The sequence below is a fragment of the Rhinolophus hipposideros genome, assembly GCF_964194185.1.
Source record: "Rhinolophus hipposideros genome assembly, chromosome: X".
In the NCBI taxonomy this organism is placed as follows: domain Eukaryota; kingdom Metazoa; phylum Chordata; class Mammalia; order Chiroptera; family Rhinolophidae; genus Rhinolophus; species Rhinolophus hipposideros.
Window position 1 is genome coordinate 116,745,517 of NC_138046.1, and position 19,878 is coordinate 116,765,394.

General features: G+C 40.1%; 1 protein-coding gene across 2 annotated transcripts in view; it reads right to left on the reverse strand.

The window, feature by feature from the left end:
- Positions 1–352: 352 nt before the first annotated feature.
- The window catches only part of TXLNG (taxilin gamma), a 43,404-nt gene continuing 23,878 nt past the window's right edge, over positions 353–19,878 (reverse strand). For both annotated transcript variants that reach the window (XM_081041741.1, XM_081041742.1), the window contains 7 exons: positions 18,321–18,491; positions 16,779–16,973; positions 14,661–14,780; positions 13,184–13,258; positions 6,654–6,746; positions 4,530–4,625; positions 353–3,565 (listed from right to left, as the gene is read on the reverse strand). In XM_081041741.1, the coding sequence (XP_080897867.1) occupies positions 3,260–3,565; positions 4,530–4,625; positions 6,654–6,746; positions 13,184–13,258; positions 14,661–14,780; positions 16,779–16,973; positions 18,321–18,491 (1,056 nt within the window). In that variant the 3' untranslated portion in view covers positions 353–3,259. The remainder of the gene's footprint in view (positions 3,566–4,529; positions 4,626–6,653; positions 6,747–13,183; positions 13,259–14,660; positions 14,781–16,778; positions 16,974–18,320; positions 18,492–19,878) is intronic.

Consider the following 19,878-nt stretch of genomic DNA (forward strand, 5'->3'; position numbering starts at 1 on the left):
ATGTACACCTAAATATACGTATTCTCCTGCTATTCAAATATGTACACCCTGGAATGTGCTGAGCAGGCAAGACTAGAGAAATCCATAGTCCTTGTAGTTTTTTAAAGCTCTGACAGCAGCGACACTAGAATTTTTCTAATTATCTATTTTAAAGGCAAAAAAGGTACTAACAGTAAGTGGTCTGATTACAGGTCTGCTGCCACCCAGAGGGTGGGACGGTTAGCCATCCCTTATTATTTAAATTGTACAGTAACTAAAATACTTTTTAAAGTCTGAGAAACCAACTATCTACAATTGTCTTTGGACTCAACTTATAAGGTCACGTGGATAACGAAAGAATACACAGAAGCTGTTAAATTTATCATACATATTTACTTAATCTATACAGAATCGAGTAGATAAAATCAGATTCACATTAGTGAAAAATCTCTACAAAATGTCTTTGAAAAGCAAAACAAAACTGCCTCTTAACAATTTGTATCCTCATGAAAGACGTGGGCTGTAAAAATAAAGCAGTGTGTTTAGCACAAACTAGAAGATATCTGCATCATTTTTTCACAGTTATTTCCATCTACAGTCTGAAAGAGGTAGATTTTTCTGCAACACCTGAGAACTGAATTGTGATAACCAGGTGTAATAAAGGCAGTTGCATACATAACTAAAAAATACTGGTCTCAAGACCAAGAAATGTATTCCTACAAGTCTGAGGATGAAATGGTCCATTATTCCAAGACCCAAGTTTTCTTTACACCTAGGAGTCTACTGCCACTATAAATAATACACATCAAGACTCCACGACGGTGCAACAAATGCAATTGAAGTGAATTTGAGATTTAAACCTTTTCTGAGCCAGCCTAGTAGCATTACAGTGTTCTAGAATATGGTAGATATAACAGGGCGTGCTACAAAGCCACAACACTGGGCTGGTGAGGTGATTGCTTTAGGGGGGTGACCTCAGAGGGTCCCATTTGTTTTTATTCACAGGATAATAGGAGAGATTCTGAAAGGACACCAAACGCATCCCAGACAGAATCCATATCCTTTAAACACCATGACAGCATCTAGCTAAAAATACATAGTGTAAGCCAAAAGCAGCAGGCCAAGTACTGTTAATCACATTGCTTTATAAAGCCCTTGAAAACAGGCAACGGGTCCAAGAGTTAAAATCTTCCTCACAGCACAAGCACCACAGAGATGTGGTGGGCTACACAAATGGCTTAAAAGGTTAAGAGCTATACGTCCAGCAGAATTCTTGTGAAATGTGATCATTAGTACTAATTTTAAAGTAGATATGTAAGAAATATATATATACACACACACACACATATATATATATAAGATCTATATACAGAGGGTGCCAAAAAAATGCATACACATTTTAAGAAAGGAACAGAATTGCATTAAAATTCTAAAATATGCTGGTAATAAAAGATGAATACAAGTCATGTGTATGCATTTTTTTTGGCACCCCTGGTATATTTGTCTATATATATATGTATATATATATATGTGTGTGTATATATATATGTATATGTATGTATATGTATATATATATCTACATTTCCTCCTGGGAAAATGAGTCCAATGTTTCAGTTAGTAGTCAGGGGGGGTATTTCTAAGAGGCTGCTGGAGGGAGAGTATGTTTCTGCTTTCAGTCCATGCTGAGAGTGATTAACCTACTTTGTGGATTTCTTTTCCTCCACTGTCCGGCCCCTTGATTAACATGACGGATGGTGGAAGCTTACATTTAATCTTCCACTCCAGGCGCTGTTTCCCTATCTATTGGACAATTTTCAATTCTTTCAACCTAGTTTAGATCATAAATGTGATAGGACTTTACAAATAAAACTTTAAGATAGAGAAAACCCCTTGAACTGGAGAGAACAGTTTATTCAGTCCAGTAAGCAATTTAAAAAGTGTCAGTGTGATAAGTTTTGCTCAGTGGAATGTGCTAACATCAGTTCTAATGGAGCCTTTTTATTTCATAAAGTATTTCAATGCAAATTATACTAAGGACAGTCAAAACTTTTATCACTGAAGCCTGATGAACTATTTGCATAACTTAACCATATTCAACACTGTAAACAAAATTAATCCAAAAGTGATGTCCTTAACTTTGATAAGTTCCCACATTCCAAGTATAGAGACCTTGGTAATACTGGTTTTTTTCTTTAAAAATAAACAGCCACTAAGAAAACGGTGAGAAACAGACTTGAAAGCATATGTAATAGATGCTGACTACTTAATTCTGCTAAGTTTTCCCAAAGTGAAAAAAGTTTAGTTCCAGTCTCTTTGGGAAATGGAATCCTCCGTTAAGATAACCCGCTTTAGACAACCTGGAGAACTTGACTGGTGGGAGTCGCGTAACGGCTGAACACCAACCAACTTCAAGTAGCCGGGAGGCAGTGGGGGGACAAGCTACACATGGTCTTCAACTGACCTGAAGGAGGACTATCGGTGACTGCTTTCTTTGGAAAGTGGGAAATGTGTATCCAAATCCCAAATGGAAAGCAAACAGAAAGCACCTACCCCTCAGAAGCATCCGAGTGGTCCAAATTCAGCACTGGTTCTAACTATGTAACCTGAAGCCAAAGCAGTATGACTGTTGTTAGTCACACAAACATTAGGCCTGTATGTCTGGCGATTTGCCTGCATATACTACTTTGTTTAGAAGTGATGCCACTATGTACATGTTTTGCCAAAACAGGAATTTTGAGGGTTGTGGCCTGGTCTCAATTTGTCAAGTGATACAAATATCAAAAAAATCAAATATGAAGAAAATATGCTGTTTGTTTCTGGTCCAACCCTAGAATTTTTTTACTTGGGATTTAAATGGGCTATTAGACAAAACTAGTCATCTTGATGTTTTTTGATTAATATTGATGGGGAGGCAGGACGTTTAAATGAATATTGTTTCACATCAGAACAAAGTTCCCTTGTAATGGTCAGCCCTGTCTTGAGTGAAATTTTAATTAGGATGATTCTGTGCAAGGAGCAGGGAAGAAAGGACAGGGCAGTGACCACATGCATTCCAATGAAGGGCAATGAGGCTGATGTGCCACACAGCTGAGGAAAACGTAGTCGAGTAAAACTATGCAAAACTGCTAAGCAGCCTCCTGTACCACAGAAGTCCAGTAGTTCTAAGAAAATACAGATATGGTAGAAAAAGTAAGAAAATTTTCACCACAAAACCAATAGTTACTACTAACAGAGAAAATTATACACAAAATAGAGCTCTCAGTACAGTGATCAGACTTTCTCAGTCCACTGACTCGATGGCTGGCCCGGCGCCTGGGGACGCGGCCTTGGGCGCCGCCTCTGCAGGGACTCGGGGGCCCCTGTTCGAGGCTGCGTTCAGCTCCTGGGGAGAAAGCAGGGCGCCAGCACAGGGCTGTGTCACACGAGGCGCCGCGTCGGCACCGGCCACTTTCCCCAAGACCTGCTCCTTGAGGACTTCCACCTTCTCGTTGAGCTCGTTCCGCTCTGTCTGAAGAGCCCTGCACAGCTTCTCTAACCGGTCCAGTTTTACTTGAAGGGCCTTATATTCTTTGTCACGGACAGTTTTCTGTACGGAAAAAACAACAACAGGATTTACATTACGTTCAGAGTATGGATGAGGTTCCGGATACCAAAAAGTTAAGTAATCTGAGCTACATCAAAACAATTTATTCTTGAACACGTTCAGTTTCTTCTAACACCTAACATTCTAGGTCGCTTCACTGCAGACGTACCTACAAATACATTTGTAACAATACTGTTCTAGGGTGATGGCAAAGCATTTTTTAAAATAACCAAAATCTACTTTTTAAAACACTGACAAAACATTAAGGAAATTCAAAGTACTCATCACAAAGACTAGTAGATAAAAAAGTAAGGGCCTGATTAAAAAGAGAAAAGGACTTAACTTGGCAGTTTTTCTGTTCTACCAATTTTTAGATGACCAGACTGAGGTGTGAAATCTAGTGCTGTGGACAGTACATTTCAGCTTCATAAGACTGGCAAAAAGTACTTGGCTGCCTTTTTGAAAGGACTAAGTCAAAGCAGGAGGAAAGAAAGGCACATGAGTTGTTCCCTGGGGAAGCTGATCAGTGCTCGGTGCCCTGCACCCCCAGTATCAACACCAACAAGGACAGACACCCCCCTCGGGCTTAGTGAATCAAACTGGGTGGAGCCTAGCAATCTGGGCTTTACTTCAGCTGCAGTTTGATGCGAGCTCAAGGTTGAGAAACCACTGCTGTACAAGCAAGCAAAATCTAGATGCTTTACAGCTGTCTCCAACACAAGCCTGGGCCCACCCACTGGGGACAGGGAAATGTAATGCCGCACACGGGCCCTACACCTACGAGCCAACTTACTGCAGAAAAGCCGGCACACACTGTACTCAGCGAGCCTCCCTCCCTGCCCCAGCTCTGGCCAGAGTCCTCAACTATCACCACTGTCACAACACGCGTCCCCTGCCCTGCCAGGTACCTGCACTTCATGAGTCCCCCTGACTAAGAACATGCCTCAGTGGCAGGAAACCACCTCACCTCTTCAGCCATTTGCAGAAGAGCTTTGTTGTTGTTTTCCCATTTGGTGCGCCATATTATTGTTTCTTTTTCCAGTTTTTTAATTTTCTTTGTCATCTGTGAATCAACACAATTGCAAATTTAAATTCAAACTCTCCACCCTGCACCAGCACAGAAAGGTCTGACCGTTCCTCCCCACCCCCGTCACTGCACCTGCCTGGCCCAGCTGACAGCTGTGCCTGTCTGTTGCTAGCAGAGCTTATCTCAGAAGCTCCTAGGAACCAAAGCAGGGTTTCGTATCGTGAGGAAAACAAATCTAATCTCCCCAGTTTCTGAGGCAGCAGCACGTGGAGGAAGCTGGCAGACACCAGACAGAGCCCAGTTAAGATGGAGTGCATCTTTCATCCCATATGTGGGTAGCAAGAAACGAGACCCTTTCTCCCCAATTAGAATGAAAAAATGGCCCATGTTCATGAGTTTTCTGTCTGAATCAGATAAAGGAATTCACCTGATCCTTGTAAGGACAGGTTTTCAGCCACCCAAAAGATTGAGAAGTGTTCCTCTAACACAGCCTCCAAGAACACATCAGTTTCAGAACTAGAGGAAGCATAATTTAGGTAAGACTCCACTAACCAAGAAAAAAAGTAGTTAATCCTTAGCTTTGGTCACCCTCACAACTCACGAGACTGCTTTACTTCTGATTTTGCTAACAATAAAATGGGTCCCAAAATAAAAAGGTTCTGAAATCTGCTACAAGAACCCAGTTTTGAGATTCAGAATGAGATGTATCTGCCCGTCAGTGAGCCCCACTTTCAGGATCCCTTTATGCACTGTTGACTGTGCCCCAGCTCTGATCCCAGGCACTGGTAAGGGAAACAAGGATAAGACAGAGCCAGTGCCCTGGGCCGCGGGTAATCACCCACAAACGTCTACCACAAAGCCAAGTGAAACAAACGCCATGGGAAGAACACGTGGCAGATATGGGTTGAGTGCTGACCTACTCTAGCCACTAACACAGAGGAAAGTCCAGAGAAGTCGCCAAAAGGATACTGAATGGGGGAGCCCACGTCTTAACACTGTTTGGCCTCAACAGCACGCGTGCTGGAGCCCAGCTAAGGCGTTTGCTGTGTAAGAGTCCCCCTCGAGTGGAGCCTCAGCTGAAAGGACTGGCAGGCAGAACTCATCTGCTGCTCACTGAATTCTCCAGATTGCTGGGTCTAAAAATATCTGAAGGTGGTAATCTGAGAACTTAACATGGCCAAGCACTGTCTATATGATGTTATAAAGGGTAGGGATTTTTGTTCTTTTTAACGAGGAAGGAGCAGAAAGACAGGTTAAATAACTTGTCCACGGCCACATATGATGCACCTGGGACCTTAACCCAGGCTGTGCACTCCCGGCCACTACGTAAAACCTAGTGATAGTCACGACTAACATCTACTGAACACTTACGAAGGGCCGGGCGCCGCTGTACTTCTCCCCAACCCACCAGTTTTCAGAAGTCCTCATTTTAAGGGGAATATGCTAGATAAACTAAGGATGGATCGATGGATGGATGGATGGATGGATGGATGGATGGATGGATGGATGGATATGATGTATTTTGGTTCTCAGCTTGGTATCAAGGATGTCTCTTTCCTTACCGTAGGAAGGAAAATTAAATCAAAGCCAAAGAATTGGTTTGGTTGAGGGAAAAAGAATTCAGTGGGAGTAATAGTTAAGAGAAAAAAGCTAAAAGGGCAGAAACACATATCAACATATCAACCAACCAAAATATGTAATTACTGTTCTGGGTTTGGATGTCTTTTGTTAAGGGGAGGGGGTGGGGGCATGGGAATGACCTGAAGTAAATAAAAAAAGACACAACAAACAAAAGAAGAAACCACTTTATTTCTAACAACAAGTTGTATTTAATAGAGGAATTCATTTTAATAAAGATAGAACTTTAGAAGCACAGAGATCACCAGCTACATGGGGATACACTGAGGGCAAAATGACCAAATGTGATGCCAATGGAGGATCAGAAAAGATGACATTAAGACGGTACCGTAACAACATAAACTCATCCAAGTAGTGATCATGCTTAAAATAGCTTCTTATATAAATTCCCTTTTAAGTAATATTCTACTAAAAATATGCAAATACCTTTTCCATTTCCTGCCGGAAGGTTGTAAATAGTTCATTGCTTTTTGCCATGGTAGTCTGGAATTCTTCAAACTTATCCATATAAAGAGAAAGCTACAGAAAAGAGTATGAAATATTCTGAGTTCCCAATAAACGATTTAAAATCCCAAAGACTTTCAAAAAGAACCACTATCATTAAATGTTACTTGTTTTATAGGTGACAGAAATAAGGAAAAATGCATACCCAATCCTTTAACACCAGACTTAGATGGCTGAAGTTCTAAAAACCCAGTGAAATGCACCGACTGTTGACTTAGCCATCTTTGTAGATGTAATGTTTAAAATGCAAATATTTACTAGTTCCATTCCACCAATTATAATGAAAACTGAGGGATATGGTATAGCTATAAAATTACATATAACTAATCTTTTATGAACTACCCCCCACCCTTCCTTACATCTGAAAAATTGTCCTTGGAAAAAGATCATTCTTTTAGAATACCACCTGCACAGTTCTTAGCTTGATATCAAGGATATCTTATTCCTTACTATAGGCAGGAAAATGAAACAGAAGCCAAAGAATTGGTTTGCTGTGGGGAGAAAGAATTCAGTTAGAGTACAGTTAAGAGAGAAAAGAAAAGCTAAAAGGCAGAAATACTGATTTTTCTTTTAACTCCTATCCTCAAGGAATTATTCCAGCTGGGAAAATAATGCTAATCAACAAGTCAAGTAGAATACAGACTGGGGAATCAAAATTCACTCCCCCTAGAACAGGAGTTCAGAGAAGAGGGGCACAGGAGGGGTCAAAACAGAACAGTCAGGAGAAGTTTCATGTGGGCGAGGCCTGAGCTAGGCCTCAAGGAAGGCTGAATTATTTTAGACCAAGAGGGAACTCTTGGGCTCATCTAATGTAACTACATTAATTTCAGGATGAGGAAACAGGCCCAGAGGAATGAAGTGTTTTGCTCAAGATCACATAATACACATAAGGAAAGCAGAGAAGAATAAAGGATCATCAGAGACCAAGAAATAGCACAAGCGATGCCTTTCCACTTTCAGCAGTGCTGCGTGAGGAATTATTAACCAGAACCAGTGAACAGGATGGGAAGGGGGTAGGTGTGATGGAGTGGAACCCGCCCACCAGTTACCGTGTTTCCCCGAAAATAAGACCGGGTCTTACATTAGGGCTTATGTTCAGGGGATGTCATCCTGAAAAATCACGCTAGGGCTTATTTTCCAGTTAGGTCTTATTCTGGGGGAAACACGGCATCAGGCGGGATGGGCCATGTGGGGAGCACTTAGAAGCAAGCTCTGCTTGTGTGGGAGGGAGAAAGACTGAAAGCACTGGTACCCGTGGCAACAGGCTGGACAAGGGGGCTGTAAGATCACCAAAGCATGCCTGAAGAAAGGTGAGGGCAAGGGCAAGGATGAATGGAAATTTCGGGGCAAAGAAGAATGCAGGGAACTTGTGAGCACGCACTGTGGGTGCCTCTGAAGCTGCTGGCGTGGACACAGAAACAATGGTGGCGGTGCTCAGGCAGAACAAGGAAGCAGTGCTGGCACATGAGGGTCATTAGAAGGCACGGCAGTTTTAGTGCGGTCCGTTTCTGTGGAAGATGGAACACCCAGGAACACTGTCCCGTGCGGGAATTCAATGCTGGCCACACTGGGTAGTCAGTGGGCGCTTCCATCACACCTGAACTTATGTGGCTGGATTACAAAATACTAATACTGTGAGGTCATCAAATCCTGAAAACTGACACGGTAAGGGCACAGAAGGAGACCAACTCTTGGGAAGGACAGCCCCGTTTGGGGAGCAGGAAAAGGAAGAGGTGACAGCAAAGGAAAAGAAATTAGTGCTTAGAGAACATGACCGAGGGTGACAGATCAGACAACAGAAGTGGCACTGGTAACAGTACAACAATCAGCTGCCTGTGGGCTTGACAGATGGGCCCTCTGACGCTTTGCACTGGGGACTTAGCAGTGATGCCACCAGCACTCAAGTCCATTTTCCATCTTCCCAAGCCATGTACAAACTTTTTATACCTTTTCCACATAGATTCTCTTCTCCATTTTTATGGACAACTGAGTTAATAGAGCTAACAAGACGTTCAATTGTCCTATAAGTATTCTAGCATGATCATAACTTAGGGTGGGAAGTTCAAAAGACTTCTTGAATTTTCACTCTAAGTTATGTGAGCTTTGGAGGAAGTATCACCGCAATGTAAAATGTGCCCAAAGACAAACAGCACTCCAAGGAGGTGCTCACAAAGATCCAGGCCGATCTCAATATATCAGTGCATTTTAGAACTAATTTAGAGTCCTTACCTTAAAGAAACTGATTAATAATAAATTTTTAAAATGAACGATACTTTTTTCAATACAATGTAATCTAATTAACTGAAAAAGGGTGATTTATAAGTACAAGCCTAATTTTCCCCGTCCTTAAAGACATGAGAAGTCTTTTCTATACCTCTTCTTTGAGTCAGAAGACAACATCTGATATCCTTAAATCACACAAGGCAACCACAGAGGAAAACTGCATTAGGACAAAACGAAGGGGACTAGATTGAAAAGTAGGGAGGTGTGGGGACAGAGCCAGGAGAGCAGTTTCCAGGCTCTTGGCCTCACATAGAAAGGTGCTGGCTCAGGTAGTAAATGGCCACCAACTGTGATTGGATGGCCATCAGCTGTGGCTAGTTGGCCGTCGGCTGTAACCAGTGAGCCACTGGCCACTAATATAACTGCCGTGGCTACGCTAGCAGAAAATGGGGGCCTAGCAAGAAGATGATGGCTGAGCTGGCAAGCGCGGACTGCTGTTAGGACGGCAGGTTGCGGACAATGTGGCTCCTGCTTCCTGTGTCTCCGCAGGCCGCCCCGCACGACAGGAGGCAACAAAGAAAACCCTAGGCCTCAGTGGCTTCACAGGTGAAGGCTACCAAACATTTACAGAAGAATTAATGCCAACTCTTCTCAAACGCTTCCAAAAAATTAAAGAGGAGAGAACACTCCCAAACTCATTTTACAAGGCCAGCATTATCCTGTTACCAAAGCCAGATGATGATACTTACAAGAAAAATTACAGACCAACATTCCTAATGAAAATAGAAGCAAAAATTCTCAACAACATACTAGCAAACTGATTCAATAGCACATTAAAAGGATCACACACCATGATCAAATAAGATTTATCCATGGGATAGCAAGGACGGTTCAAATATGCAAATCTATATGCAAATCAATAAATGGGATACACCACATTAATAGAAAGACAAAACTCATATGATCATCTCAATAGATGCAGAAAAAGCATCTGACAAATTTAACATCCACTCATGATAAAAACGCTCAACAAATTGAGTATAGAAGGAACATACTTCAACATAATCAAGTCCATATGTGACAGACCCACAGCTAACATCATACTCAACAGTAAAAGGCTGAAAGCTTTTCCTTTAAAATCAGGATCAAGACAAGGGGACCCACTGTCACCATTTCTGTTCATTCTACACAGTACTGGAATTCCTAGCTAGAGCAATTAGGCAAGAAAAAGAAATAAAAGGCATCCAAATTAGAAAGAAGTCAAATTATCTGTTTGCTGATGAGATGATCTTATATACAGCAAATCTGAAGACTCCACCAAAACACTGTTATAACAAATTCAGTAAAGTTTCAGGATACAAAAATCAACATACAGAACTCAAAGGCGTTTCTATATACTAACAACAAAATATCTGAAAAAGAAATAACCCAATTTACAATAGCATCAAAAATAATAATAAAATACTTAAAAAACAAATTTGACCAAAATGAAATACCTATACACTGAAAACTGTAAGACACTGAGGAAAGCAATTGAAGACGACAACAGTTAAGTGAAAAGATAGATATTCCATGTTCATATATCAGAAGAGTTAATTTTGTTAAAATGTTCATACTATCCAAAACTATACATTCAAATGCAATACCTATCAAAATTGCAATGGCTTTTTTCACAGAAATAGGAAAAAACCCTGAAATCTGTATGGAACCCAGAAGAGCCCAAACAGACAAAGCAATCCTGAGAAAGCACAAAGCTGGAGGCACTATGCTCCCTGATGTCAAACTATACTACAAAGCTAAACTAGTAAGAACAGTATGCTACTGGCATAAAAACTGAGACATAGACCAATAGAACAGAACTGAGAGCTAAGAAATAAACCTACACAAATATGGTCAATTAATATTTGAAAAGGGAGCCAAGAAAATGGGGAAAGAAAAGACTCTCTTCAATAAATGGTGCTTAGAAAAATGTGTAACCACATGCAGAATAAAATTGGACCATCTGAACCACTCAAAAATTTACTTGAAATGGATTAAAGATTTAAGATCTGAAACTAAAACTCATAGAAGAAAACATAGGTAAAGAACTCCAACAGTGATCTTAGCAATGATTTTTTTTTGCATATGACACCAAAAACACAAGCAGCAAAATCTAAAATCAACAAATAGAACTACATTGAATTAAAAAGCTTCCGCACAGCAAAAGACACAACAATATGAAAAGGCAACCTATGGAATGGGACAAAATATCTGCAAACCATATATCTGATAGAGGTTAATATCCAAGGTATATAAGGAACTCATACAACTCAACAGCAAAAAAACAAACAATACAACTTAAAAATTGGCTGACAACTTGAATAGACACTTTTCCAAAGACATACAGATGGCCAACAGGTAGATGAATAGATGTTCAACGTCACTAATCATCAGGAAAAAATGCAAATCAAAAGCACAAAGAGATATCACCTCACACCTGTTAGAATGGCTAAAACTAAGAGAGAACAAATGCTGGCAAGGCTGTGGAGAAAAGGGAACTCTGTACAATGTTGGTGGAATTACAAATCGGTGCAGCCGCTGTGGAAACCAGTATGGCGGTTTCTCAAAACATTACCATTAAAACTACCTTATGACCCAGCAATCCCACTACTGGGGACATATCCAAAGGAGATAGAATCGGGATCTCACAGAGATCTCTGCACTCTCATGTTCACTGCAGCATTGTTCACAATAACCATGGTACAGAAACAACCTAAATGTCCGTTGACAGATGAATGGATAGAGAAAATGTGATGTGATATACATATATATATATACACACACACACACACATTTTAAGAGATGTTATCTATGTATTACTTTTCAAAGTTGAACTGAATTACAGTAGCAATGTGTAGTATGACATTCGCTCAAAAGATGGTGTTAATCAAATGAATGTTTAATAGTTTTTTGTGCTTTTTCTAAAGTGCGTTTTCCCACCAGCTCCAAGTCAAGTAGTTGTTTCAATCTAGTTGTGGAGGGCGCAGCTCACAGTGGCCCATGCGGGGATCGAACCAGTAACCTTGTTGTTAAGAGGACCACGCTGTAATCAACTGAGCTAACGGGCTGCCCCTTTAATACAGTTTTTTCCTTTCTTAAAATGTGTATACATTTTTTTGGGCACCCCGGTATATACACACACACAATGGAATATTATTCAGCCATACAAAAGGGATATTTTGCCATTTGTGACAACATGGATGGACCTTGGGGAAATTATGCTAAGTGAAGTCAGAGAAAGACTAATACTGTGCACTCTCACTTATATGTGGAATCTAAAAAAGTCAGTCTTAAAAACAAAGAGTAGAATGGTGGTTGGCAGAGATGAGGGGTGGTAAAAATGGGGAGATGTTGGTCAAAGGGTACAAACTGCCAATCATAAGATGAAAAAATTCCAGGGATCTACTGTATAGCATGGCGAGTATAGTTAACACTGTATCATATACTTAAAAAAAAAGTCAAATACAGAGGGCCCCCATTAAAAACACCTCCAAAGTTCCACCTGGGACTGGAACTGTATGATCAACAGGCAGTTGTTAAACTATATGAAATTGCCATTTTGTAGGTCAAAGAAGTAGCAGCAATTTCATACGGTTCCACTTGATATAAAAGAACTAAATAGGGTAAGGGGGGTGGGGAGAGGGAGATGAGGGTAAGGGGGATCAAATATATGGTGATAGAAGGAGAACTGACTCTGGATGGTGAACACACAATGGGATTTATAGATGATGTAATACAGAATTGTACACCTGAAATCTATGTAATTTCACTAACAATTGTCACCCCAATAAATTAAAAAAAAAAAAGAACTAAATAAAATCTGAAGATTTATCAGTTTTTTTCCTTAGTTGGAAATTAGCTGACACACATGGGTAGACTGAGAAAGGGAAACAAGAGCTGGAATATTAGAAAGGGGACACTGCAGATGCCATGACCAATCTTCCCTGTCTGCCTGAGACCTAAGTGTTTCCTGGGACACAGTACTTTGAGTGCTAACATCAGGAAAGCCCTGGGCGAAGGGCAATAAGTTGGTCACCCTAAATCAAGGGGAAAAGTCCAAGAGGTACACGTGAGCTACTCTCAGTTCTGGCTGGGAACAAACAAAAGAATCTTGGAAGAGATTCGAGGTATATACCAAATGAACCACAGATTTTTCCTACAAATTCTACTATCCCCTGCTGTCAAGTTACCTGCTGTTTTAGTTGTACTTCTTGCTGCTTCATTTGTTCGTATTTGTGCCTCGATTCTGTTGCTTCTTTTAACAACTAGAAAACAGAAACATTCTGGCAAAACACTAATCGTAATTACAAATGTGACTACAATGTCCAGATAGTTAGGCTTAATCCTTCCACTCATTATTTTAGCAAGAACCACAAGTCTATAGGTGAAATATTGTTATATCAAATGCCAGTTACCTATATCTTCAGTCTGTTCCACTTGTTAACACTTAGGAAAGCAGGAATAACCTTATTGCTTAGAGAAAGTACCGTGGAAGCCTAATAATAGGTTTACAAAACCCAGGGTTAAATTGTGTTTTAGGTGAAAATAATCAGAAGTGTAATATTAGCAGAAAGCATGGCTACGAATCTTGACATTATCTGGGTGATTCAGAAAGCCCTTCTACCCCATAGAGGCAAGATGAAGCAGGGTGAAAGGCTATGGAGCAAAGCAATGAAATCAGAGACCTGGTTTCTGATCACATTTTAACAAGTGGGGGAGAGGGAGGTGGGAGCTTTAATTTATATACTTGGGTTTTCAAGAAAATTACACAGTGAAGTTTCATACATAGTAGGCAGCTGTTAAATTCAATCCCTGAAGTAAAATATCACAAACTCCAAATAAGCCTCAAAAAGTCCTTCAACCAACCAGAAAGTATATATGTATAATGTGCGCATGTGTGTGTATACGTGAAATTTACACTCCAACTCTGAAAATGACAACCAAATCATCGGTTATGCACGGGACAGTACTGTCAGTTCACACGAATGCACTCAGCACGACATGTTCACATCATGAGGGCTACTCAAGGAACCAAGTCTTCATATCGGCTCACCTCGGGGCCAAGGCTACTGGAGGGAAAGCTGGATGAACAGTCCTCATTATAACCATTTGTTTTTATTGCTGAATTTGAATTTATTGTTGAATATACATACCCAATGAGATTCCACTGTATTCACAATTATGAACAGGCAATAAAATCTGAGCACACACTCTGAGAACAATGCTGAGTGATTAGGGTATAGAGAATTCTGTTAAAATGTTATCAGAAAATTTTACAACTGAACAAATAATTTCCCTAATTTCAAAACAAAATGTACCAGTATTATATGAAACTCTTGATATTAAATTGAATTGCTAAATTTAATGTGCGAAAATACTGGTATAATTCTTGAACTTGATGACTATTACCTAAGAAGTAAAATAAATATTCTAAGCACAGAAAAGTCAAATAAGTGCAGATCTTTCCAGTAACGTGGTCTAATCTCTCCAGTGTATCTTCTACATAAAAAGGTAAATAGAAATAAAAAGTCAAATGCCTTTTAACACACACATGCCCTTCTCAATCTAGAGCAATGACCCATTGCTACATTAAATGTAGAATAAGCTTACATGTTTAAATGGTTTGGGTTACAAGTTGGCAATAATTTCTTTTTTAAGAAAACTTACGAACTCTCTCTCTCTTTGATGTTTTTCATCAGCTTCTTTTATTAGCTGTGTCGTTTGCTGAAGTTTGGCGTCCACAAGCTGTTGTTGCAGTTCCTTATGTTTGAACACTTTATCAATATGCTATGGGAAAAATCAAATTTCTTCCATCATTTAATGAAAAAGGAGCACAATGACGAGGAAACATAAGTTACAATGCCTTGGTTTTTTTTTTGTTTTTTTTTTGCCTTGCTTCTTACTCTACTTTTCCCGCTAATGCCACCAGAGCTCATAATAACTGTCTTCCTGTCCTGCACCTGAAGATGCTGAGCCTTCCCTTATCACCCCCGTGCCCCTCCCTTTCACAGGTGGGCCGTCAAGAGCCCTGGCAGGCACATGCCTGTACTTCCTATTTCTGTCCTCCAATGACAATGAGGCTCAAACTGTTATCAAGAAAAAAAATGGATAAGGAGCTCAAACTGTTAACCCATACATCATGCCCGGAATTCTTGGAGATTCTTTCTACCCATTAAATTTTCCCAAATTTCTCAGTTGGAGGCAAAAGGCTGTGATAGTAGGAACGGCCCCAGGCAAGTTCCCCAGCTCCCCTACCTATGGGGGGCTGACCACAGCCACACCGCAGAGCTCTCAAGGCCAAGGGTTACACTACGTTAAGGTGTTTGGTAGGAGTAAACATTTGGTAAAGGGATGTTATTTCGAAACAAAATTGTTAAGTGGCTATTTATGTACAATCAAGTCATCAGAACATCCCTTCTCAAATGCAGAAATCTGGAGTTCTTCCTGACCAAAGAAAGAACATCCGATAATATTCAAAATACATAACTCACAAGTAATGTGATTTAAACATACAATTTTCAAATTTTCTACATCTATGATTGTGACAGACTGTCATATTAAACAAAATTAAAAGAATAATTATAAGAAAATTGAGGGCTTTATAATCTAATAGAAAATTTATTCTCTAGGATAAAAAAAAAAAAGTCTTCAATAAACACACCGTAATAAAAAAAGAGAAAAGGAAATCTTTATGTGAGAGACTTGAGACATATCAACCAGTGAAAAGGACAGACTTTATTTGGATTGTTATCTAAATAGTTTTTTTAAAAAATGGGGGGGAGACAACCAGAAAAATCTGAATAATGACTAGGTATTTAATATTAAATAATTATTGTTAATGTTTCAGGTGTGAACATGGTATTGTGGGTAAAAAAGTATCCTTATCTTTTTGAGGTACACCCTCCAAAATCTATGAGTGGCATCGTCTGACATCTTGGATTTGCTTCAAAATAACCCAGAGAAAGGTGATGGGAATATAGCTGAAACTATGGTTTCATCTACTGAAGCCAGGTGGATTGTCAGGCCTCATATTCTCTACTTTTGTTTAAGCCTGTAATTTTCCATTATAAAAAGAAAAGGGGGAAAAAAGGCAGAAGAGTGATAAAATCATTTCAAAAACGAACAGTTTTTGAAGGATTGTATGTAAAACTCCAAATCAATCTAAAGTTTGCCTTGAAAACTGGATAAAGTAACGCCCAGAAGATGACACAATCTTAAGTCTTAGTTGGAGGCCAATAAACCAAGACCAGCAGCCATGGATCCCTCCAGTAAACTCTTTACGTCAATGGGTATATGTATGAGGGTTTAGAAATAGATTCTTAGTTTCTCCCAAACAGTATAAAACCCCCATTTAAAAAATATCTGAAACACGCAGATGTCATGCAATGGTGGTCTACACTGTATAGATTATCACAGATACCTGAGATTTGGGGGATTTGGGGGCCAAATATTTATTCATTATTTGTCTAGGTAAGTGGGAAAAAATCTGGATGTTAAGATCAGCCTTCCACGGTATCCCATGGAAGACAAGTAGTACTTACTATTACTATGTCCCCAAGAACCTGCCGCCCGTACCCAACCCACGGCCCCCCGCACCATTGCGTGGCGACCCCAGAGCATCCCCGTTGCTGTGGTGACCGAGCCTTTCCTAACAAAGGTCCACCTTCCACTACACATACACCAAAGTTCTAAAACACCCTGCGACAACAGTTTTGCTTGCTTTAGTAGTCAATGGTGGAAAGTTCTAGCTAATCACGAGAAGTTGTCAAAACAAAACACCTTTACCTCCTCCCTCAGTGCGTACTGTTCAATGAGCTTCTTCAGCTTCTCTCCCAGTTCAATGTTTTCCTGGCGGAGTTTGGCATTGTGGATGTCATGCTGTTCCAGCTGTGCTTGGATTTCATTTAAAGTAATTTGGAAGTGTGCAGTTGCTTCTTTACGTCTTTCTTCCTCCTCTCGTGCCTGCTGCATATTTTCTTCCTTATTATTAAAAATAGTTTCTGTTAATGGTATAGACCTATGGATAAGATGCTCACAAAAGAAGCTGCTGCTCTGTGGGTTCATTTACTGCTGCCCTGAAATGTTACTTCTGAACTGGAATTCCTTCCCTTTATTTATGACCAGAAGGCTTGCATTTAAAAGCAAGCAGCTTTTCCACCGTAGGTAAAACAAGAGACACAAACTGCCCTGCCATAAGTAAGTGCTACCGGTATGTGACCATCTACAATTCACTACACTGAAAAACAAGGAGCTTGCCCATGCAGTCAGCTCCCCCTACCTATGCTCCCAAATACCCTTCTGGCTGCTTCCATAAGGCAGCATCTAAAATCAGCTTCAAGACACAGATCCCCTCTTGCACCTTATTTTCTGAGTCATACCTTCTACTTTCTAGAGGGCAATGGGACAAATGGAATCTTTAAAAGCCTACCTGCATCTCTTACTAGGATACAAGTGTTAAAAGACTTTTACGCGTCTTAGCAGTTATCAGTCCAATCAAAATAATTGTCTTGCTAGGGGAAAAAATACCACCTATTTTCATTAACACCTAAATCCAAGGGTTCCCATTTCCGAAGCCCCATTTCCTGAGTGCACCTGGATTCCAGGGCCTTAGGGGTTTGCTGTGGTGGGGAGTCTGAGATCCTGCTCAGTCAAAATCACACCTGAAATCTATGTAAATTTACTAACAATTGTCACCCCAATAAAATTAATTAAAAAAAAAAAAGAAAGAAAGAAATAACTAATAGCATTAGAGAACAAGGAAAAAAAAAAAAATCAAACCAAACTGTACACAAGGATGGGCCTGCCCCGATGCCTGCTTTTTCCTTCTTCCCCTGTTGGTACCAATAAATCTTTGGGTGCCTGCTCCCTCTTCCTTTATGACCGGCCAAGGTATAAGCACTATTCTAAAAGTCCTTAGGAACTGGGTAGTTGGGGGTGAAGGAGCTAGCGCAATCCCGGAGGAGCTCAGCACATGCCTTCCTTCCCAGACTCATTCTGCCTCAAGTCTGTTCCCACTCACTTCTCATTTCATGTCAGCTTCTCATACATGGTAATTAACTACATCAGTGCTCAGCAGAAAACTGGCACCTTGGAGCTTCCTAAGCCATGGCTCCAAGCAGGAGAGCTTGCTCTAAACATCAATCTCATCTATATCCCCAGGACCAAGTGTGGGGGGGAGCACTAAGCAGCAGCAGGACAAGCAAACAGAAAGCAAGGTGGCAGTTCTGTCTCCAAGTAGAGACAAGGATTTATTTCAAACAGGTACATGGTAATTATAAAATGAGCTAACTCGTTCCCCCTGAAAAACAGAAAAATGAACCAACTAACCTTTAACGTCTTGTTGTGACGCTGAAGTTCCCTGCAAAGAGACTCCAATTTGCTTCTCGCCAAGATAGCCTTGCTGTGTTCACTCTGCAAGTGAACTTTCTCTTTCACGATCTGGGCTTGCTTCTTCTGCAGAATCTTCATTTGCTTCTGAACATTCCTGCTCTCCTCCAGCTAAAATAACAAGCGCTTTACATTTAGGAAGTACAATGAAAACCTTTGAGTTATGGCTGGAAGAATTACAGTAAGAGCTATGGAACACATTTTCAAATATTATAGTGTAGTACTTTTATTTTGTTTCATGCCATTCTAATCCACCAACCTTCCTTTTTCCAGTTATGATAGGAAAGTAAGCAAATAACTTAGGGTAAGAACAAAACAATCTTAATCTCTATTTCTTATTAAAAACAATAAAAATGATGTTTTCGGAAAACTTTTTAGGAATCAACACCTCAGAATTTTACTTTTCTGAAAATACACACAGGCTACTTTAATGAAATGGTCCTCCGATTAGAACTTAAGCAGCGCTTAGGGTTCTTTGCAGTGAGGGGGAATCACTGCAAATTTAGGTTTGGAGCAAATGAGTCTATTTCAAGGTTAAATCAACACTTAAAGATAAGATGGCAGCCTCACTGACCTTTTACTGAAAGAAATGATGCTGAGTCACAATTTCAAGAGCAAGAGTGACACCTTGTGGCCTATCAAAACATACCAAGCATGTTCACAGGAGATGTGCTTACAGTTATTAAAAATACCTTTATGTTTTTTTGTTTGGTTCCTTCATTTGTTGCTTTCTGTTTTATATTCTACATGAGTGAAATCATATGGTTCTTCTTTTCCGACTGACTTATTTCATTTAGCACGATACTGTTAAGATCCTTCCATGTTGTCACAAATGGGCAGTATTTTATCTTTTCTTATGCCTGAGTAGTACTCCATTGTATAAATGTACCACATCTCAAAGGAGACTAAACTTTGGGTGATGAGCACACAATGCAATGTACAGATGATGTATATAGAACTGTACACACTTGAAACTTATGTAATCTTATTAACCAGTCATCCCAACAAATTTAATTCAAAATGCCTTTATGGAAATCCCTGCTGGAAAATTCATTTTGTTTCTGTATAATACTTTTGTAAAGTAATCTTACTATGGACCACGGGCTGTGGCACAGTTCCAAGAGACTGCCGGTTCTGCACCTACCATATTTAACTCCAGCCCTCCCCGACTCAAGGTAACTACAATCCTGAATCCTGGGATCACTACTCCTTTGCTCTCCTTTCATGGTACATCATGTGTGTGTGGCCCTAAAAGAAATCATTTTGGTTTTAGTTGTTTTGACTTTATTGTGGCTACTGCATCAGAGGAACGAAATTTTTTATTTTCTTTAATTTAAGCTTAAATAGCCACACATGGCTAACGGCTACTATTTCGGACAGCTCAGGTATAGATGCCATTGCTAGGACACATTCAGATTGTTCGCATGTAGCTATGGATCAGGGGACAGCACACTTTTTCGCTAAAAGGCCAGAAAGTAAATGTTTTAGGCTTTTCAGA